General features: G+C 42.4%; 1 protein-coding gene across 1 annotated transcript in view; it reads right to left on the minus strand.

Moving 5' to 3' along the window:
* Positions 1-19,527, minus strand: part of ANOS1 (anosmin 1) — a 144,352-nt gene extending 124,825 nt beyond the window's left edge. The window contains exon 1 of the mRNA XM_065655572.1: positions 19,180-19,527. Within this exon, the coding sequence (XP_065511644.1) occupies positions 19,180-19,371 (192 nt within the window). The 5' untranslated portion in view covers positions 19,372-19,527. The remainder of the gene's footprint in view (positions 1-19,179) is intronic.
* Positions 19,528-20,419: the final 892 nt, after the last annotated feature.

Raw genomic sequence — 20,419 nt, forward strand, 5'->3', positions numbered from 1 at the left:
CAAACTAGACAAACCCAAAGTCCTCGGCTGCTCCTCACAGGACATTCCTGACAGCCCTTTCACCAGGTTTGTTGCCCTCCTCTGGATGCATTCAAGGGCATTCAGATCCTTCTGAAATAGTGGGGCCCAGAACTGCACACAGTGCTCAAGGTGAGGCCGCACCTACGTTCACTACAGTGGGACAATCCGCTTTTTTGACTGACTGGTTATGCTGTGTTTGATGCACCCCAGGATGCAGTTTGCTCTCTTGGCTGCCAGGGCACACCGTTGACTCCCATTGAGCTGCTGTTGACCAGCACCCCCAGATCCCTTTCTGCAGGGCTGATCTCCAGCCACTTCTCTCCCAGTTTATACTTGTGCCCGGCATTACTCCATCTCCGGTACAGAATCCAGCATTTTGACTTGTTAAATTTCACCCCATTAATCATAGCCCAATCTTCCAACCTATCTAGACCCTCTGCGAGGCATCTTGTCCCTTGAGAGAGTCAACAGTACCTCCCAGTTTGGTATCATCAGCAGACTCGCTAATGGTGCATTCAACTCCTGCCTCCAGATTATTGACAAATGTATTGAACAGAACTGGCCCTGGAATTGAACCCTGAGGAACAGCACTGGTGACTGGTCACCAGCCAGATGTAGCCCCTTTCACTACAGCCCTTTGAGCCCTGCCCATCAGCCAGTTCTTCATCCAGTGCAACGTGAACCCGCTCATCCCACATTTGCCTCTGGATGCCCCGGACCCTGGCTCATCACTTGCCTTGCCTGGAGTTGTTGAGGACCCTGCATCCAGCTCTACCAACCCTGTGGGCCTGCTCTCCTCAAAGAGGTGACACCCTGTGATGGGTCACCCTTGGCCCCCGGCTCCCCATCCCCTGTGAGCAGTCAGCCCTCACCAAGCCTGACAGCAGGAGACTGTGCTATGGAATCTTCATTTCTTCCTGATTTATAAGAAATGTCCTTAGACTTTGGTCTAGTTAGCAGAAGTACAAAGCAAAATTTCAACAACAAAACCAAATAAAGATCACCTATCAAAATTATAGGGTGGATCCTCCTGTAGATGAGGCAGTACAAATACAACTGTACTGACCTAAACCTTGTATTGATATTTTCTAAATAGTTCATGCAAAGTCATCTTCAACCATTGTTTCTATTACAGACCATTTTCATTAGGGTTTACACCAAAATATTTAAAGTCACAGCTTTACATGCACCAAAATGAAAACACAGAAGAAAACATTAAGATCAGAATAATTACAAAAGAAATAAAGTAAAATCATAACTATCACCTAAATTGTGAGACAGAACAGTACTCATTCTCTGGCTGTCATCATTAGTAGGTTCCTAGTCATCAAAATCCGAAGGTCATTACCAATGAAACAGTAAAAGAACAGTAGTTCTGAAAATATAGACTATTTATTCCTTGGATTAAATCTGCATCTCAAGTATGGAACACCTTTTCTCTTTTTACAGCAGTGTCTTCTCAAATGGATAGAAAAACTACTAGATAAACGCAAGCTGTAAAAACAAATGAGCCACAGGAATCCTTGTGTCTCCACCACACTTGTGAGTTATGACTGCCTTCTTGTGGCTTCACAGACTTCACTCTTACCACTTGTAAAACTGATCTTATCTGAGGTCTTATTCTACTTAGAAGAAGTTTCTATCAATCCTTTAAAGAATCCAGATGAAATTAACATCACTTTGCTAAGCAACAGAAGGAATTAAATACACTAACACTAACTTGACGATATTAAAATGAAATATGGAATCTCACACTAAGGCATATACTTTGGGCCAAATCCTGCACACATTTCTTGGGGTTAAGTAATCCAGTTGAACTGAACAGAAACTAATCTAGTAGCATTAATATGGAAAGAAAAGATGGCTTGTTGACTGTTTGTTTGTAGGCTCTATTTCGAAAACCCCACCCTTCCAAAATGCTAATGTGCCTATTTTGTTATATCATACAGTAGATTTGCTATATAAATGAAATAATGAGACAATAAAAGTATATGCTGGCTCAAAGATGTGACAGAAATGTATTTCACTAGGAAATTAAGACTGAAAAGAACAAAATATATTCTAAAAATGTAATATTTACTTATGCAAAATACAATATAAAAGTAGACATACTTGACCTGGTTTAGTGCACCTGAAAAAACACAACTGATTTACCAAACAACAGTAATATTCCAGGTTTCCGAAATGCATGCACACTGCTCTTAATGCTGATTTGACTTTATAACTGAAAATTATAGTCCATATTACTATTCTGTATAATTATACGATTGTTGGTTAGTTGGGTAATTCCCAACAGCATATGATGTAGTACATTTACCACAGGCTGCATTCGCCTGCACTCATCTGCACTGTCTAGTAGCTGACCATTCCAGAATGAGCTACAGACACCCCAGGGTGTCTCGGCACTAGGAAGTCGTGTGAACCACAGGAACACATCTGTTGAGCAAAACAGCTGGTGTTGATGGACTTGATGTCTGCACTATACATATGCCAACTTCTCCTTTCCCTTTTCCTTCAACTAGTTCTAGCCTGGTCCCACGGACACCATGCCCATTAGTCACTACAGCACATTAGGTCCCCCTTCCAGTTACATTCATCCAGAAGAAATCCACTGCATGAACTCTCAGACTGGTCCATGATGTGAAACAAAAGATGATCATAATGCTCAGGAGACTCACTCTAAAAACAAATTCTGATCCACATTAAAACACTAATGTGTAGATGCACCTCAGACACTTCTAACATCTCCCACAAACACACAAGAGCAGCACTTCAGTGCTTCCTACAACACTAGATTTTCCTCAGAAGCCACGCTATTTCAGGACCATTCAGGGCAGCATTCCTTTCTGGATTTGCAAAATGCTTAGGTTTCTGGTGTCTCACGTCCTTAAGAAACTAAGCATTAAAAAAAAAAATCTAAAATGTCCGTTTTAAATAGTCTAACTATAAACTATTTGAACACAGGATAATCCATGCAGGTTGCACTGTCATGGAGTCATTTCTGACTACAAAACTGCTAAATGCACTGTACCACATACCAGCCATGTGATGTTTTACTCTATTTTCTCCTATTCTGTTCCTGTATGTATGGGAGGGACATCATTATATATTACACCTGTATCTTTGGCAAGAGTATATATACACACCTGCCCTTAAAACCTGACCGCTCTTCAGGACTCATGTTATTATGACTCAATATCAAGCATCATCAAAATTTATGCTCATGCTCTTGTACTTAACATACTAATTATTTCCAATATAATTGCATGAAATTCACATGATAAATTTCAGGAATGTATTTCCTCTTTGGCATGTGTTATTAGGTTACAAGATACTAAATATTTCAAGCAGTAGTAGCAGCCATATCCACCACAAGCTGACGGCTAAATATATTTTCATTTCTCTTTAAAAGCAAAACAAACAAATAAATTAATTAATTCCATGCAGTACCTTTCTCAACAGAAAATATTTGTGACAAATATCACCTATCTTATTCCAGTTATCTTGATATATTACTACAAAATTTCTCCTTTTTGACCTATGAAAAGCAACAAGCCTGATAAACATCATTGCCAATATAAATTCTTTGTTTCATTATCCCAAGTTCTTTTAATATTGTAAAAGCACACAGAAAAGTGTCATCTTGGCAGTAAAAAAACAGTACAAATAATGATCCTACAGATGAAATATGCAGTCTCAAATTCGACTATAGTTATACATTGGTAGTTCCACAGACCCATTCATATTTATACATAAAGTTTTCTATAAAAATATCCTATTTTAGAATTATTGATGTGCATAGCAAAGCTTGCAAAAGTAACAAGTGTCAAAATTAACACAGTCCTTGGCACTCTAACAGTTGTTTAAAACAGTTTTTGGAGATTTTTTTCCTTTTTCCACAGAACACCTGGTTCAATGAGTGAAATGCACCTTATCAGACCTGGGATTTCCTAGAAAAATTTACAAAAGGGTTCTGTGGTCAGTCAGGAATTCAAGAACTGTCCAAATTAAAATGAGCCCCAGACTCATAAATAAACCACAGTATTGCTAAAATACACTCAGAAAGCACTAATTCAAAGAAACATATGTCAGCTACACCCAAAAAAAAACCCCCAAAAAACGCTTTCACCACAACAGTTAAAGCAGCACTTCAGGGAGAAGTCTTAATTCCCAGACATATTTTAATTGCTACGGTATTTCCATATATCTGCCTTCAATGTGGACATTACAGAATGACAGACGAAATGTAATGTGTAGAGTTTAATTAGCCCACAACTTTATTATCTCATCTCTAAATCACAATCCAACAACAAATCACAGGATGCAAGCTAACACTTCTCTCTGTTGCTCCTGTTGGTTTGGCCCTCAGCCTGTCCCTTCCCAGCCCAACACACAGGACTGCCACATTAAGCCAATATTAAAGACCAGCGAATGCCAGTTGTGTACTGGTCAGACACCACATATCACATTACGTAATGTATGTCCTCCTAATTGCATCATGTAACAAAGAGGAATTTGTGACCCCCTTCCCCTGACCAGCTCAGTGCTGCTCTCTTACCCCAGCCCCCAGACCTGTAAACCCTGTTCATATTTGTCTGCAGACCACATTTTTTTATTCCTATCCTATTTTAGGGAACTGCAACAGCTCCTGGAACAGTAAAGGTTGCAATGACCTTGTGTTGACAACGGATGAAAAACAGGCATCAAATGAGGGAACACACAGAAGGGTGGGTGAGTCTTTCCCTTTCCACTTGAAATTTAACATGCCTGCTAACCTGATCCTAGCTGGGATCCTTACGCCCTGCAACAAAGAGAGTATATTCCTAAAGGAAGAGACAGCCTTTTAATGCAGGTTACAGTAGATACAATGCACTTCTTCCAGTTTTCTTGGGAACTTTTTCCAGTTTGTTAAGAACCATATGCCACAAGAAACATATCTAACAGGGTAAAATTGCTGCAGTTCAGTCTTCTAGACGACCCTGCAACCAACCTAAGACTGTGAAAGGACAGATGAGAGGGAAAGGAAATCAACATGAAATTATACTATTTGAGAAAGATATAACATACTGAAACTACTTATACAGTCTGAGCTACAGGGATATTAACTGGATCTTTCTACAGCAACAATCTTCAGTGGAAGATTTACATTGCCTCATCACATTGTCATAAAACCCTCCACAAACATAAAAGCCTTTCATGTGCCAGCTTTCAAGAATACAGTCTGATAACTAGCTAATGAAGACATACTATAAAAAGAAAATAAATCTGTTCAGGGTAGGACTGAAACATTTGTGATTAACACATCTGGTTACCAGAAATAATGCTGTTATGGAGAGCAATCATTTCCTGACAGGTCCATCATGTTTCAGACACTTCTGGCATCATGTGAAAGAGTTAAAAATTAAGACAGGTTAATTTGCATTGAAGTTATTGAAAGGCTGGTAATATGAGAGGTGTCAAAGCTCAGCCTAAGTGCCTACCCAAGCCACAGTATTTTAAAGCCTCTAGTTAATGTAAGCAACTGGATATGGAAATTTCACATAATTCCACTGCAAGGATCACAGGAGATCTGAAGCCTAGAATTTGCTTTTATATATTTGATCTAAATTAACAGACACAAAAGAAAAACATTATAATGTATACCCTCAAGCTGATAAAATATGGACAACTGAGGTTAATACCAGTTGTCAACATCTTGAATTATCAGGAGGCTTTTTATATTAAAATTTTGTTCCTCTTTCTTAAATCGTCTGTTTTTTTGCAGAACTGACAAACATTTTAGTTGTTCCATCTTTGAAAAGTCTCAGATTTTGGTGGCATGCTCCAGGAATTCTATCCCATTTATAGTGTTTGCTTCCATTTTACCCACCTTCTCACCTGTGTAAAGCAATTAAGAAAAACAGTGAAGTGAAGTCAGTTGTGGTACTACAAATATGTTGATAATATTCAAGTTTCTTTTTCATTGGACTGAGGAGCTCTGCTCGATTTGCTTTCTCAGTGGGAAGGTCATGGATGAGAACAAGTTGACTGAGGCTCGATCTACACCAGATGGATCTACTAGGTATGAGTAAGCATCTTAGGGGCATGAAAATTTGACATCTGCTCCTATTATGAAGAGAATATGCCATGTCTGTTGATGAAACTTACAAGGATGCTCTGGAATCAATGAGGGCACCTGTATACATAGAGTAACAATCAGTAACTAGGTAATATCTCACTTAAAAAAAATCTATTTATAGACTGTCTTTAGTGGTACTTAGCTCTGGTTACATCAAAAATTGCTTCTTACTTTTCCTTACCATCTGAAGGAATCTCTTCTAAAAATATCTTAATTTGAAATTGAGGTATTTTGCATCTGGCAAATAACTGGAAATTCAGTCTTTCACCTAATCGCACATACCACTCTGAATTTTAAAGTATGATGTCAAGATGTAGTAAGACAGTATTTGACAAAATCAAGTTGTCTTCAAACAGTATACTGGGAATTTTCTTGCTTTTATCTACAAATTGTGAACAGACACTTCCTGTACCTTTGCGCTGGCCTAAGCTTATTCTCATTGAAACCACTGGAGACATTACTATCAACTGTATGGATATGAGACTCAGGCCAGCAGTGAAAGCTCCAGAAAAAATCCTGTATTAAACTATTAATCATATAAATGGAAGAACTGATAAGTATCGGTCAGAAGGCAGAAAGATGTCCATCTAAAGAAAAAAAAAATCATAAGCTTGCACACTACCTTAACGTGTAAAGCTTTTTAGTCTTTAAAATTATTTGTAAATCATACTTTCCATCCCATAACAAAGGCAGCCAGTATATTCTTTAGGAACCTTTAAGTCTTCATTCCTTTCTACAATTTGGAAAATGGCTGAGGTTTGGTTTAACTTTCAAGATTAGTCCACATTGCTGCTCTTTTTTTCTACTTAAGAAAAGGAAGGTTTTGAACAACAGAAGAAGTCTTGAAAGAATTATGATTTGCTGTTAAACATTTAATTGCCCCTGAAATTACAGTTTTGGTGTTTTCCAGTGCTCAAACATATATGTGTGGTTCTATAATTAAACAAAATATTTCACAAGATGAGCTAGTATGCTCATGCATGCACAGTGTCGAATGCATTCCTCCTCAGCTCAGTCAATGAGGATCCATTGGATGGAAAACGCATGAAACTTACCAAAAGCCTACTGTCTTTCACACCGTTAATTCTATTTTTTAACTCAAAGAAAACCCAACAATAGGCTGCTAGCTGCAAAAAAATCTACATCCTATTTATTCTGATAAACATGTCCCATAGCTGCTGGTAAGTACTACAGGATGTGACACACACCTCATTAACCAGATGATTTTTGCCTCTTTGTGTCAGCTTGTCTAACTCCAAATGTTCATTCCACCTACCACACCTTCCAGACTGACCAGTGCTTTGCTAATTTATGATCTCTCAGTTCATAGTTGCATAGAAATAAATCTCAAAACAGAAGAAAGCCTCAAGCTCTCATAGTTCCAGTTCCTTTCCCAAAATTGCTAGATATGAATCAAACGTCAATATATTATACACTCTTTGTGACTAAGAAAAATGGTGGCAGATAATAATGTGATTCATTATTGTCTAGTTGTAGTTACACAAGTAATATGATTTCATTGTTTTCAAAGTAACTATAACCATCATCTAATTACCAAAAAACAAACAAACAAAACAAAAAAAAACAAAAGCAAAACCCACAAAACACAACACCACCACCTTGTTCACCTTGTTGAATTAGTTTCTATGCAGGAACAGCAATTCTGAAAAAAAAAAAAAAAAAAAGCGCCACCAAAACACTAACAGTCACTGTATTAGGACACATTATTATCTCCCTTTCCTCAGCTTTCAACTATTTGCTCCTCACATATCAGTTCATCCATGTACTAAATTCCAGCAAAACCCGAAGTCTTACAGAAAGTGGGGTTAAGAAATGAATTTATGGTGTTGACGTCCAAAAATGCCCTGAGGCCTGACTGGAATGTTTCGGTAGTACAAAGAAAACAGTAACAGTTAAAAAATATTATCAATGAACCACAAATGATGTATAGCCCCAGAACCACGGCCTAAATCACAAGATGAGAAGAGAAATCATGTTCATGTATGTGAACATGGGGCGGACCTGCTAGAAAGCAGCACTGCAGAGAAGGACTTGGGAGTTCTGGTTGACAACAGGTTGACCGTGAGTCAACAATGTGCCCTTGTGGCCAAGAAAGCCAGTGGTATGCTGGGGTGCATTAGGAAGAGGGTGACCAGCAGATAGAGGGAAGTTATCCAGCCCCTCTACTCTGCCCTGGTGAGGCCATATCTGGAATACTCTTTCCAGTCCTGGACTTCCCAGTTTAAGGACAAGGAATTACTGGAGGGAGTCCAGCGGTGGGCTACGAAGACGATGAGGGGCCTAGAGCACCTTTCTTATGAAGAGAGACTGAGAGAGCTGGGTCTGTTCAGCCTGGAGAAGGCTGAGAGAGGATCTCATCAATATTTATAAATATCTCAAGGGTGGCTGTTAAGAGGACAGGACCAGACTCCTTTCAGTGGTGCCCAATGATAGAATGAGGGGCAATGGGCACAGGCTGAAGCACAGGAGGTTCCATGTAAATATGAGGAGAAACTTCTTTCCTTTGAAGGTACCAGAGCACTGGAACAGGCTGCCCAGAGAGGTTGTGGAGTCTCCTCTGGAGACATTCAAGACCCGCCTGGACACATTCCTGTGCAATTTGTTCTAGGTGTACCTGCTTTAGCAGGTGGGTTGGACTAGATGATCCCCAGAGGTCCCTTCCAACCCCAACCATTCTGTGATTCTGTGAACCAGGATTATTTGTGGGGTTTTTGGTGATTTTTTTTGGGGGGTTGCTTTGTTTGTTTGGGGTTTTCTTAATATAAATTAATGTGAAGATAACTCCCCCAAAGAGTAATCCATTAAAAAAAAAACAACACATAATATATTTATCAATTCTTACAAGAATGGCAAGAAAGTGTGAACTATGTTTGCATTAGATTAAATGAGCACATTATCCTCATCCAGTCTTCACCATCAACCTCAGCCTCTGACTCTCTGGACAGAAGACATTTATCCTGGAGCAATCTTACTATTTCCCTCATATTATCTTATTACAGGCTCCATGGCAACTGGATTGCAACCCCCACAGGCAGAAAAAGCATAGAGTCTTCACTACCTTGGAGAGGTTTGCAGTTTGAGTTGTGACCACTTGAGAAATTACAATGGCAGCAGTTTGTCAAACATCTGACTTGAATGATAACATCCTTGTAGTAGACGGTCCCTCACATAGTGCCTGGGGAGGCCACTTCACATTCTCTACTGTATGGGAATAAAACATATGTACAGCTTTTCTCTCATCACATGGTCAAACTTTATATGTGTAGTACAGCACTTCTGAAAATGCACAGAGTACGTGCATAAGATCCAAAGCTTTTCCTGAAGAATTGAGATTAATATTTAATTCAGAATACATGTAAGAAAATCAGAGTATTGACTCAAGAGAGCAGGCTGCCATCACCAGAACATACTTCTGGTTGAAAACTCTCCAGAGAGTAAGCTCATAATATTTGGAGAGCAGGTATTGTTCAGAAAACCAAAGCATCCTGCTCCTTTGTCCCGCTTCTCACAATCCATCAATGTGGTTAAAATCTTTAAGAAAGCTGTCTCGAGGGGCAAGCTACCACCACCAGGACACGCTCAGCCCATAAACTGCCTCCAGACTCTGATGTTACTTTTAGGAACGAAATGAATGAAAACAAGCTGAAAAGAAGCCAGCCACAGGTCAGTAGCATTCCTTAGATAGGCTGCACACTAGAACACCCCTGGTCAAAAACAAACATAATGTTTATTTGCCTGCATTGGTATGTATGACAGGACCATGAATGAGCTAGAACTTTGGGTGAATTTTGCTGGAGGTTTTACCTGTAACTGGACTTTCCAATGAAGACAAAAAGATTTTCAAACCACATTTTTACTAAACTTCAAACAAGAATAATTAACCTTTCTAAACCAGGTAAAACTCCATGCAGCTCAGAAAGAACAGAAGTCAAAAATACTTACAAACAACTCTTCCCATGCCCATTGTGTCTCTTCTCTGTTTCCAGCCTTAGTTTCAATTAATTGCGTCACAGTAAACTCTACAGTCCCCTCTACTCCTAAACAATTACTCTTCCCAGGATTGTCCTCCATGGTGTGTGCCTGCTGGATGTCACCTATATCCAGCCTTCTCCCTTCTGAGACTCTCTGCCTCTTTTGCTTCTCCTGCAAGTTCTGGAGCCATGCGTTCCTCAGGAATCTCAGCTGCAGCCAGGGGAGTCACTCCCTTTGCAAGCTTGAGTCAAGTCACTTTTGTTTTAAAGGACCATGATGTAACATACAAACCAAGGAAAAAAAAAAAAAAAGGAAAACATTAAGTATCCATAAAGGTATAATAAGCCATGGGGGGCTTTTTTTTTGTGAAAGATGCATGTATTTTCCTGTATTATGTTTTCCATATGTTAATATTTTTACATAATTTTGATATTTTACCTCTTGGACAGCCTAGAAAGACATTGGTGAAAATATGGTCCAAGGAAGTCAAATGAAATTTGATACAAACTTTGTGAGAGGTTGTTCCCCAAATCCGGAAATATTTTATATCCTTTTCGGTGGATAAAAATTAATATATGGTTCTTTTCAATCAGAGATGAAAGGAACAGTACTCCATAGTCATGTCTAAAGGGTTCACTTACCTTTCAACACCCCCAGTTCTCCATCTTCATGTCCTGTGATCTCTTGGACATTAAAAGACTAAAAAAGGGATACAACTAGAGTTGGGATAACAAGTTCCCAGCACTCCTCTTCTTTGTTGAAAAAGGCTGCATGGGCCCAGTGTTCATACATGGACCTGATCCAGCTGAAATCAACAGAAGGCTTTTCATGGACTTCAAAGGTTTTTGAAATACAAGGCCTTATAAGGCATAGCTGTGGGAAAGGTCGAAAAATGAAGATTCTTGGTGTAAACTCCTAGGCAAGCGCTTTTTTGGTGCAAGATTTACATTTGCTAGGCACTAATTACTCAATATCATTATGAATGTATCTTTCTTTTCTATCATTCCTGATACTCAGTCATGAACTGTATTTTTGATCTTTAAATTACGGATGCTAAATAACAGTACATCCTTTTTCTGTTTATAGAAGTTGGATATGTACTCAAATACACATGATCACAGAAATCAAAAATTCACACAGAATAGCCAATGGAGATGTAGACCAGCTTGTGAATAATCATCCCCATTTGTAGAGGCACATAAATTCAGCACTCACTTTTAAGATGTTTGCCCATTGCAAAATGACAAATGTTCAGCATCTGGGAAATCAGTCTGCTTTTCAAGCTGTCTCAGAAATGTATTGGGCTTGTTTACTTTATAGGACACTTAATAAACCAAACACATTTATGGAGCACTAGTTAACACAGAGACAACCCATAGGCAGACAATGAAAAATGTTTTAATAATAATTTCAATATGAACACTACCTAGCTTATACTCTTTCACTCTGTGGTAAGTGGATATATGTTTGAATGGAAAAGTATTTACATTTTAGAACTCCCAGTGGTTTTTTTTCAAAAGTTTTCTAATGCTTTTGAAAAACAACCTCTTTTCCCCCTCCCTGACACACCCCCATGGCATTAAAACTATGCTTTGCCAATGTTTTATACGCATAAAATACCTGCCTCAAAACATACTAACAACATTCCTATTGGTTTTATTGCATTTGCTATCAGTCACAACTACCAAATTAAAAGTAATTTTAATTTCATGAAGAAGAGCAAGATGGAATAATTTTTTTTTCTATTATGTAAGCACCCACAAGTAAAACATAAGAAAAATATCTTGGCAACTCTTACTGTTCAAGAAAATGGTTCACCATTCACTTACATTTCCATACAGTTCATTTCATTTGTATTTAAAACTTACGCTGAAGGCATAGCCAAACAGGCACAGCTTGGGAAAGCAATGGTCAAGGTTAAAGTCCCAAATCTGAGAAATCAAAACTGCTAGAAAACAATGACAAGGCTCCATAGCCCTTGCACTCATATTGACTATGCAAGCCTTCATTGATGCCAAAGAGATTTCAGTTTGGCCACAAGAAAATGAACATAACTTCCACTGAAATCAGGGAGGTTCACACCAGACCTGGATACAACTGCAAAGACTCACTGTGGCTCAGTTCCACAATACCATGAATAATGCAGATGTTTTCACTAGATACAGCCATCATTATTCAAAACAAACCTTTCATCTTCAAAATTTTACATAAGATCATGTTAGAAGAAGATCGAAGCACCTCTTGTTCACAATAGCAGATCTTATTATTAAGAGCACGCCAAATGTCAGAATAATTATCCAGATCATATGCCATATGAGCAACAAAAACCAGAAGAATGATTGGGAATTTTAACACATTATGAAAAAAATCATAAAGTAATGACAAATGTTTAAATTTGTCTGTGGAAAGAAACTGACAGCAGCGTGCTTCATGAGACATATGAAAGTCAGAATTATTTAACACAAGGACTATTTTTGGATAGGAGATGAGTACTGAAATGGCAACACAAGCAGATGGCACACATTTCCTAAGTAGTAACATGTAGAAAAGATTGTGAACATGTCCCAAAAGATCTAAGCAAACTTGGTGCCTGGGCAGCCTACCCATTCGAACTGAAAGATTCTGGAATAACACACTACGTATCTAGTACATGTCATTACAAAAGTACTACATATCTTTCAAAAAAATTTATAAAAAGTAATTTATGGTTTCAGAATTATCCAAGACAGTTACATTAAAGGTTTCTTCATGATGTCCACCTACTTTACAGGAGAGCACAAAGAAGCACATGCACCCGAGACTTTCAGCCTGGCCTACCACTTTCCCATCTGGAATTGATTCCAGATTTTTTTCAGGTGCAGTCACTTTGGAGTTACAAGCAATTTGAAGGCAGATGTGCTGGCACGTAGACAACTAGCTGCCTGACCTGTAGGTAAAAATCTGGTATTGGGTATCCACAGGTAATCACTTGCACACTATTTGCTTGCAGATATAAAATCTGAGAACCTCTTGTTATTTATTTAAAAGAATTGCCTGTTATCTGTCAAAAACTTCAATTGTCCTTACAGGCAACAGTCCATCTGTAACAGTGAAAACAACCTGCTATCACCATATAGTTATCGGTCATTCAACATACCAAACTTTTAAGGCCTTTTTGTTCCCTCTTACAGCTATTAAACATTATGCAACATGTAGACCTATTAGCTTGAAAGAATATTTTCCATCCTTTCAAAATTAATTTTGAGTTAGCCTTGGCTGATCTAGCTTAGCACTAATTCCTAAATACTAATTTTTGGTACGTTACTATTAGATTTATACTAAATCACACTTAGGGGGGGAATCTTTCAATACTTTCCCTTCATATATTACAAAACTGGCTTACCATTTGAGGGATGTTTATACTGTATCAAAAAGTTCAACTGGAACTCATCCACTGTCCAGATAAGTTAGCCTAAATATGAATACAGAACACCAGTGCAACTAAGCTTATCTACATTGTTGCTGGTCTGTTTTTAAACAGCACCCATCTGAACAAGCTTAAAGTAGGATCTTGGGAACCTATTCAACCAGCAGTCACAAAACTGGTTCACACTACATGTATACATCCTAATGGAGAATTAAAGAATAAAGAAATTAATTTGCTAAAATTTGATTTACTATTGAAGACTACCCAAACAAAAAAAAAAAAAAAAAAAAAAAAAAAGAACAAAAAGAAAAAAGAAAAAAAAAACACCACAATTTAGCATCAGCATTTTGGATTTAATGCATTGACAACTGTAAATGGTCATATATAAACTAATGTAAGAAAATGTAAATAGTGAAAACAAATTTAGAAGTGAGTATCAATATTTAGCACACATTATAGCTGCAAAATGTAACTACTCCTATTCTCTGTTCTTGTCACTCCTCTATATGTGGAGTGCCAGGTCCAATGCTAATGAGAGACATGGACTTAGTGGAGCAAGTCCAGCAAAGAGCCACTAAGATTAAGGGATTGTAGCATCTCTCACACAAGAAGAGGCTGAGAGAACTGGGATTGTTTGCTGTGGAATTGAAAAGGCTCAGGCAGTTCTCATCAATGTTCATAAATATCTGATGGGAGGGAGTAAAGAAGATGGAGCCAGATGGGTCTCAGTGGTACCCAGTAACAGAACAAGAAGTAATGGGCAAAAAAAAAAAAAAACAACACAGGAAATTCCACCTGAACATAAGAAACCACTAGAAAAGGTTGCCAAGAGGTGCCATCCAGCCTCAAGTACTCTATGATTCTGTGATCATGTGGCTCCAGGCAGCAAACATGGCCTATCAGTCTAGCTGGTAAGTACTCCTAAAGCTCTTGCTGTTGCCATTCTTCCAGCCTCCAGCATGTTCTACCACCCTCTCAGCTTCTGACCCAGTAAACAAGATTGACATCCCTTCTACTTTAGCTAACTTGTCAAGTTTCACATATTAAGCAGGAAGTCATTTGAGAGGTCTGTAACAGATGGCAACTAACACAAAAGAACCATGAGTTCTCAGGTCCAAGCAAACACGGTTCTCCATAACATTTTTTATGCTGTACCTTTAGCCTATGTGCTTATAATCGATGCTTAAGCCTTTATTCACAAAGAAAACTTTTAATCATGCTGTTTTCTGAACACAGCTCAGATGGCTGGCAATTAAGGTTAAAATCCAAACTATGTTTTCACTCAACTTGGAAATGTAACACTAAAGGTCACTGCCATGCCTGCTCACCCCAAATGGAAGGAGTTCATCCACAACTAATATCACAGATGGGGAAGGCTGGCCCCTTAGACAACAATGCCAGGAATTTAGTCTCACTCCAGTAAAACAGGTAGAATATACAGAAAAGCTCTAGCTGAACTAATCTGAGTATTCAAGCCTCTTTTTTGGCTAGCTATACGAGGTCCCCATCCTTCTCAGGGATACAAAAACTTGTGCAGTAACTGTGACCTCATCTTCATGAGTGTTTTACCTACTGTACTAGGTTACTATAAAAACAGATTCACAAATAAACTTTGGATATATCAAACTAGAATTCCTAACTTTTTCCTGTACCATCCACTAAAACACTGAGAAGGGACCTGCCTCAGTAAGAAAATGTTGAAGGAAAGAACATATCCAAAGACATCACCGATCTTCACAGCCTCATTCCCTAGAACAGCACACTCTCTTCCACATAGGATTCAGTCTTGATGTTTCCTGTGGAGCCAGGCACCTTAGCCCTTCCTTTCATTCCAAACTAGAGGAAAAATTGCCCTTCCCATTCTATAAGGGCAGCTTACTAACACACAGGCATGGTCTTTCAGATAACAGCCAAATGGGTACAACATTGATTACGATCCAGGATGGTCAGGTTCAAATCTATGTCTTCTCCACTGCAGGCTGGCCGTTGACTGCCATGGTCTTGGTTGCTGGAAAAACACTCTCACCACCCTTCCCTGTTCAGGTGTTTTACAGAGAATTTTGCCAGAAACCAAGCACAGCAGTAGTAACTCTACTTGACAATGGGTCACCCAGGAGCATAGACAGCTTCCAGTGAAAGCTTCAGTTACTCCCTCATACATTTACGCTACAGTTATTGTAAAACCCCCATCTCGGTGCCCAAAATAGCCTGAACATTAAGACTAGAGAGGTGTGTTCTTCTTGCCCTGCTCTTTTTGGTCACGGGTCAATGAATGCTTCATTCAGTGCTGTTCAGTGGTGTAAGTTCCATAGTTGGGATGAAAATGCATCCTCTCATCTGCAAAAGTCCAAAGCAAGCTAAAGCTCAAGACTGCACATGCTCCAGGAGGACAAAAGAGGTATGTTGGAGTCCCTTCATTCATAGAGTGCACGTCATTCTCTACAGTGGATGAGTATCATTAACATGCTGTTTTATAAAAGAAGAAACCACTATGACCCACTCTGTTTACATATTTTGTTTGTTTGCTTTTTTATGAAAGGACTTTCTGCCAGCATGTTTTGTGTGAAACTTCTTAGTCTGTAGATAGGTCATATCTAGACATAAAATGTATCAGGCTATAAGACCTATGTTGTGCAATGTCTCCCATATCAAGCCCAAATATCCTTTGGTGTAACCTCTGTGTAGAATTCCCTAACACTCCCAAAACTGGAAAACTCCTGGCCATGAGAATTTTATAGCAAAAAGCAGGCATCTACACCTATTCAACAGGCATTCTGAAGATCACAGACTTTTGATTTAGGTGACTAGTTCTTCTTCTAGCCCACATCAATAGCCTACATGGAAAAAAAAAATCTTTGACCTGTGCCTCAGTTAAAATAATTTCCTACTGAGAATACGCCTCTACAATAGGCTTAGACCTGCTTCCCAAAAGTAAATTAACAAATAGATTTAAATAAATAAATAAAGCACCACACCTCTCTTGATGCTTTCACAAATTGGAATAGTAAAGAAAAATGGGTGAAAATTTTCTGTGGAGGAAAATGAATGAAAATTTCTTGCGAATATTTTGGAAATTTGAAAAATATCAGTTGGCATTCAAACAAGGGAACCAGCAGGTATAGAATTAATCCTGATTTCACATTCATGCTACTTGGCTCTCATTCCATGTAAAAGGTTGTTTAGTGATGTGGTTTTGGTACTGTGAACTACACAAAATGAACTCGCTGAAGTGTCAGGGAGTCCATCTCCCATGAAGCATCCATGCTATCTCCATGACCCTCACCACTGAGGCTGTGTCTAGGCCAGGGCTGGGAAATGAGTGGGTCAATCTTCTTTCAATTCTTGTCCTAATTGGGAGCGTTCCTTCCTGCTCCAGTTGGGACCAGCTAGTGTTTAGTTGGCTTCAAAGGTTGAATCAGATTACAAGATAAGTGGGCATCTCTGAGAACTCCAGAAACTGCTACGAGTTGAGATGAAAGGGGGAAACAGGGGAGGGGGTTGTGTTTAAAAAGAGGGAGAAGAGAGCAGGATGAAAGGAGCATCGTATCCTTTAGCCCTCGTGGAATAATATGGCCCAGACCTGCATGTCCTACAGTCCACTGTGTCTCCTGTGAGAACATTGGATGCTTGCTCTATTCTAAAACTCTCCTCCTTTCCTTCATTAAAAGACAATTAAAAGCTTAACTTTTATAAACAGGAACACTTTATCTTCCAAGCATTACAGTTGTTTCATGTCCAGTAGGAGTTTAATCCCTGGTAATTTAGATAAATTACCGTGTGCTTTAGTAGGTTGGGCTTAAAACTCCGAGATTTTCAACTGATTTAAAAAAACAAAAAAACAAAAAAACCCCAAAAAACAGCCAGTTATCAAGTCCTAACTGAGTAATTTGCAGCTTATTTCACCCTGGCTAATTAAAATGTAATCACTATTGTTTGGCAATGTGTTTTCTGTCAGCAGTTTTACGTCAGAAATCTTGCCAAGAAAACACACACACACACACAAAAAAAGCTTTTCACCAGAAATTGGCTTGATCTAAACTGCCTCTTTAGCCACTGAAACTGTAAAACAAGTAAGTTACAACCGCCTGACAACGCAATAAAAAATACTAATCCCTCCCCAAGATAATGAACTGTTTTAATGGGTTCCCTCCTTTCAAGCCGTCCCGTGAAGCGGAGGCCGCGCTGACAGCGCCCGCCCCGCCGCCCCGGCCGCAGCGGCGGGAGAAGCCTCGCGCGGGGCGGCCCCGCCCGCCGCACGCGGGCAGCGCAGCCCCTTCCCCACCCGCCTCGGGGCGCGTCCCCGGGGTCATCAACCCAAATCTGCTTACAGGCGCCAAACACTTTCTGCTGCCGTTGAACGCATTAAGCTTTCCTTCCACACTGATTTTCTTTTCTATTTTTTTTAATCGGTTTATCCTTACATATCTCTCAAACCTGCCTTTTGCAGCGAGAGCTTAGCCCTGAACGCTGCTCGACCCGAAGCATTTGTCCGGGCGGTTCCAGTTTCTAACTGACAGGACAGCCCAGGGCAAGCGAGCGGCGCTGGGTCCCCTGCGCGCTGCAGGGACGCGCCATCCCGAAAGGTGGAGGTGGCTCCCTTCCCACCGGGCTGGCCAGACCTTTCCGAAAAGGGCTTAGGTGGCAGGGAGGGAGAAGGGCTAGCAGTCCAGGAGGATTTGCAACATTTCTTCGGGGTCGACTCAGTTTAATACTTGCACAACGTAGAACAGGTGGGGAAGGGAGAAGGGAAAGGTACTTGTATAACTGGAAGATGGGAAAGGTCGGGCAGGTACCCGCTGCTGTAACACCGCCTCCCGCATTGCTTCCAGCACAGTCGCCTGCGAGGCTCACTCTCCTTCATTTCATTTTATAGCTCAAGCGATTCCTGCCAGCTCATCCCCATTTACCACCACTTCACCCCTACTTCCCCGTTCCCATTAGCTAGAGGTGTGCTTCTGTTTCAGAAAAAAAAAAAAAAAAGCCAGGCGTTACCGTCACCCTCGCCTTTCAGGAGGTCGGAACCAAGTATTACATGCTCTCGACCATCGCTCTTAAAAAATAACCTCAAACTTTCCCACCAGGCTGGAGATGCGAAGCCCCACGGGATCTCCCCGGCACCTCTCGCCGCTCGGAAGCACAAGCGCATCCCCGGCCGCGGAGCACCGTGCCGCGCCGGTCCCACCCGCCCTACGTCTCCGGACATCACCGGAGCCATCGCCGAGCACCTGCGAGGAGCCGGGGCAGAGCACTGCCGCCGCCTCGCCCCTCCGCGGGCTCAGCCCCGCCGCCCAGCCGGCCGGCGAGCAGCTGACAAGCGTGTGTCGGGGCGCGGCGTGCCGGGAGCCCCACGATCCGCCGCCTTCCTCCCGCCGACCGGCCACGCGAGGAGCCCGGCCGGCACCCACACGCACCCGCGGGTCTCGGTGCTGCCGCGGGGCTGTGCCCACCTGCCCGCCGCCTCCCGGTGCCGGCGGCAGCACCCCAACGCGCCCGCCATCCCTTGGGGAAACGGCCCCCCAACTTTGCCAAGAGGCTCCCCAGCCCCGGCTGTGCTTCCCGCGCCCGCCGCGCCGGTGCCGGGGGAAACCGGGCGGGCCGGGCGACAGCGGCGGGGGTGGCCTGCGCGGCGCCATGCCCCTACCTGGAAATGCTTGAAGAAAGCGGAGATGCGGGTGATCTGGAGACTCAGGCACCTGGAGGTGCATCTGGCGGTGGAGAAAGCGTCGTCCTGCCTGCGGGCGGCGGCGCCGGCCCCCGGCCCGGCGGGGCTGCCGCAGGCGGCCGTTACCCAGAGGAGCAAGGCGAGGGACGCGCCGGGCGCCCTCCGCACCATCGCTCTGCGGGAGAGGAGGGCAGAGGGGCGGCCGGGCGCTGCGAGGTGCGGCAGGCGCCGGAGTGAGCTCCCGCTCGGCGGGCTGGTGCCGGGCTGCGCTGGGGGCAGGCACCTCCGCGCCGCACAAACTACACAAGAAAAGTTCAATCATTCAACTCTCCTCACCCCCTCCCGCCCGCTCCGGCCCACCGCCCTCCCCCGCCCGGCAGCGGGCGGGCCGAGCCTGACAGCGGCCGCGCCATTGGCTGCGCCGAGCACCAGTGGCGGGGCGGGCGGGCCGTGGTGGCTGCGGGCAGGTCGGCCCGGCGGGGCCGCCGCTGGGCAGTCGCCGGGCGCCGCCACCTGTGGGGCATCTGGCCGGGTAGCGGCGCGCCGAGCCCGCAGCCTTGTCCTCGCACTGAGGCGGGCGGGGTGCGGGTCCCGCCCCGCCGCCGGCGCAGAGCTGGGCGCTGGGGCTGCGCGGCCGGAGCCCCACCTGCCCGGCCGTTGGGAACCGGCCGTTGGCTGGCGCGGGGCCGGCACGCAGCGGTGCGGGGCCCGGCCTGCTGCCGGCGCAGGGCCGGCGCGGCGGCCTGGACCGGCTCGGGCACCCCGCGCTGACGGAGGGGAGCGGCATGGCCCGCCCGTGGCTTTCTGTGTCAGAACCCCTCCTAAGCCGATGGTCCTTAAAGCTGTGTTAGTTTTTTGTTGTTGTTTTGTTGTTGTTCTTTTTTTAAGGGCGAGGAACGAAGAGAAATTGGGTTTTGAAACTCTGCGTTTCTTACGGTGAAACAACCGCGGTGAGCGTTTGTCCCAAGGTGAATCCCATGCAGGCTCCTCCGAAGAGTTATTTAAGAATGAAAATCTACAAGTCATTGTAGTCCAAATGCCTCTGAGTAATAGCTGCAAAATTAAAACAGCGCTTTGAGCTTTAAAATGGCCACCATGCAGTATAGAGCGGCTGAACGTCCTTGCTCTCTGCGCCTTCAGTCCCAGGGCTGGGAGCGCACGCTACAGTATGTAGCACAGAGGTTGCGCACTACATTCCTCTCCGTGTTTACGATATATG

This window comes from Caloenas nicobarica, chromosome 1 (genome assembly GCF_036013445.1).
Source record: "Caloenas nicobarica isolate bCalNic1 chromosome 1, bCalNic1.hap1, whole genome shotgun sequence".
Lineage (NCBI taxonomy): Eukaryota > Metazoa > Chordata > Aves > Columbiformes > Columbidae > Caloenas > Caloenas nicobarica.